A 1840-nucleotide genomic window follows, 5' to 3' on the forward strand; every position below is an offset into this window, starting at 1 on the left:
GCAGGTGAAAAGCCTGATCCAAAGCCCAAAGAAATTAACAGAAATAGTCCAGCTCACCTCGAGGGAGTTTGGACTGAGGCCACAGCACCTTGCAAAGCCCAGCCTAACTTTAAGAAATACTAGATCCAAAACAAAGTCTCTCTATCCCCGAACGCTGCCCATATGACCTTGGCGAGCCATGGGATCCTGAAGGCTGCCTGCCAACGTGCAAGAAACCAAGCAGATGGCAGTTGCTGTCTGCCCGAAGTCAGCATGGGACTTCGCCAGGTATCTCCATGTGCTGCTAGCTGCGCTGTCGGTCACAGTACAGCTCCTCTGCTCACTCCCCTGCTGGCAGCTCAGCCAGAGAAATGACTTGGTGTGATGTCCCAAGTTGCATACTCAGCTCTACCATGCTGCAGTCAGCCTCCAGCTGCAGCCAGCCTGTTTTCCCTGGGGCACTTTTGAGTTGGGTTTTTAAAAGTAGGTTGATGAGCAGCAGGTACACAAGACACCTATTAGAAATCACACTTTGCTGTTTGGGTCAAGGAGCTGCCTTTTGCCTGTGTTTGCCCAGTGGTTCCCCTGCCCCAGAGGTGCTGGATAAACACCAGCCGTGACAGGCAAACTGGGTCTCGGCACTAGGCTCCATCTCCCCTTACATCTTTACCATAACCCAACTTAAAAACCAAACCAAATGGAAACCAAAACACAAAGCGGGGACTCTGGATGGGACGTAGAACACTTTGGACTTGAAAACAGGGGACTGCAAGAGAGGTGGGGGTGTCTCCCAGGGAGGACAGCAGGGGAGGGGAGGGGACACCGTCATTTGCACAGATCAGGAGAAGCTGTAATCTATACACAGTGGTATAAGCCAAGATATATTACATGAAAGAACACACTGAGTGCATGGAGTTACCCACACTGGGTCAAACTGGCACAGTTGTCTTGAACAAGACTCTTGGAGTTGCAGTTGGTGTTTGTTGTTGACCTATCTAGCTCGCTCTCTCTCTATATATAGATATGTATAGAATTTTTCTGCATGCATTTGTCTCAAAAGGAGCTGTACAGCTGGGTTGGGTTTCTCATCCCCACCCCGTCTCGGTCTTCATTTTTTCCGGGCTAGGAACGCCACTCCCACAATCACAGCAAGCGCAGCCACTGCCACTCCTCCAATGATGATCAAGGGCTTCATGTTGTCGAAGATGCTGCCTGGCGACTCCTCGGAGCTGTTTCCCTTGTGGTCAGAGTCAGGGGACTGGCCGGTGGCCTCTTGTGTCTCCGTGGTGGCGGGGATTGGTTTCAGGTTGCTGTGGTTGTTCACGACGGCATCACCACCTGCCTTCTTGGTGGCAGTGGCAGGAGCAGGCTGCTCTTTGGGGATCTCCTTCTTGTCTGCATTCGTGGCAGGCCCAGGGTTGGGCTTTTCTGGTTTTCCGGAGCTTGGGGCCTTGGCATCGGGTTTGTTTCCGCTTCGGACATTGCCTTTGGAATCCATCCCTACGAGTGCTGTGGGTAGCGACCAGACGCCACACGTGCACAGGGCAATCACAGCTCTTCTCCTTTGCCCGGCTGCTAGAGAAAGCAGAGGAGTCACCTGAGCTCAGCCCCTTGGAGTGGTTGTCTTGGGACGATTCTCACGCTGGCGGTGTCCTATCTGGACATGATACAGCACCTGGAAGAGGAAGCAGAGCAATGAGAGGTGAGTGAAAGGACAGAGCAAGCCAGTGCCGTTCTACCTGGAGGCAACAAAGGAGGACAGAAGACAAAACTGGAAAATGGTTGGCTCTTTCTTCAGTAACTGTGAGCTGTATTCAAAGCATCTACTACAGTGCCTGTACCCGCAAGAACATCAAACAAG

General features: G+C 52.2%; 1 protein-coding gene across 1 annotated transcript; it reads right to left on the reverse strand.

The window, feature by feature from the left end:
- Positions 1-1087: 1087 nt before the first annotated feature.
- CEND1 (cell cycle exit and neuronal differentiation 1) lies at positions 1088-1477 on the reverse strand. Its single transcript, XM_009485112.2, has one exon. The coding sequence runs from the start codon at positions 1475-1477 to the stop codon at positions 1088-1090; it is 390 nt and encodes a 129-aa protein (XP_009483387.1).
- Positions 1478-1840: the final 363 nt, after the last annotated feature.

This window comes from Pelecanus crispus, chromosome 6 (genome assembly GCF_030463565.1).
Source record: "Pelecanus crispus isolate bPelCri1 chromosome 6, bPelCri1.pri, whole genome shotgun sequence".
Taxonomy (NCBI): domain Eukaryota; kingdom Metazoa; phylum Chordata; class Aves; order Pelecaniformes; family Pelecanidae; genus Pelecanus; species Pelecanus crispus.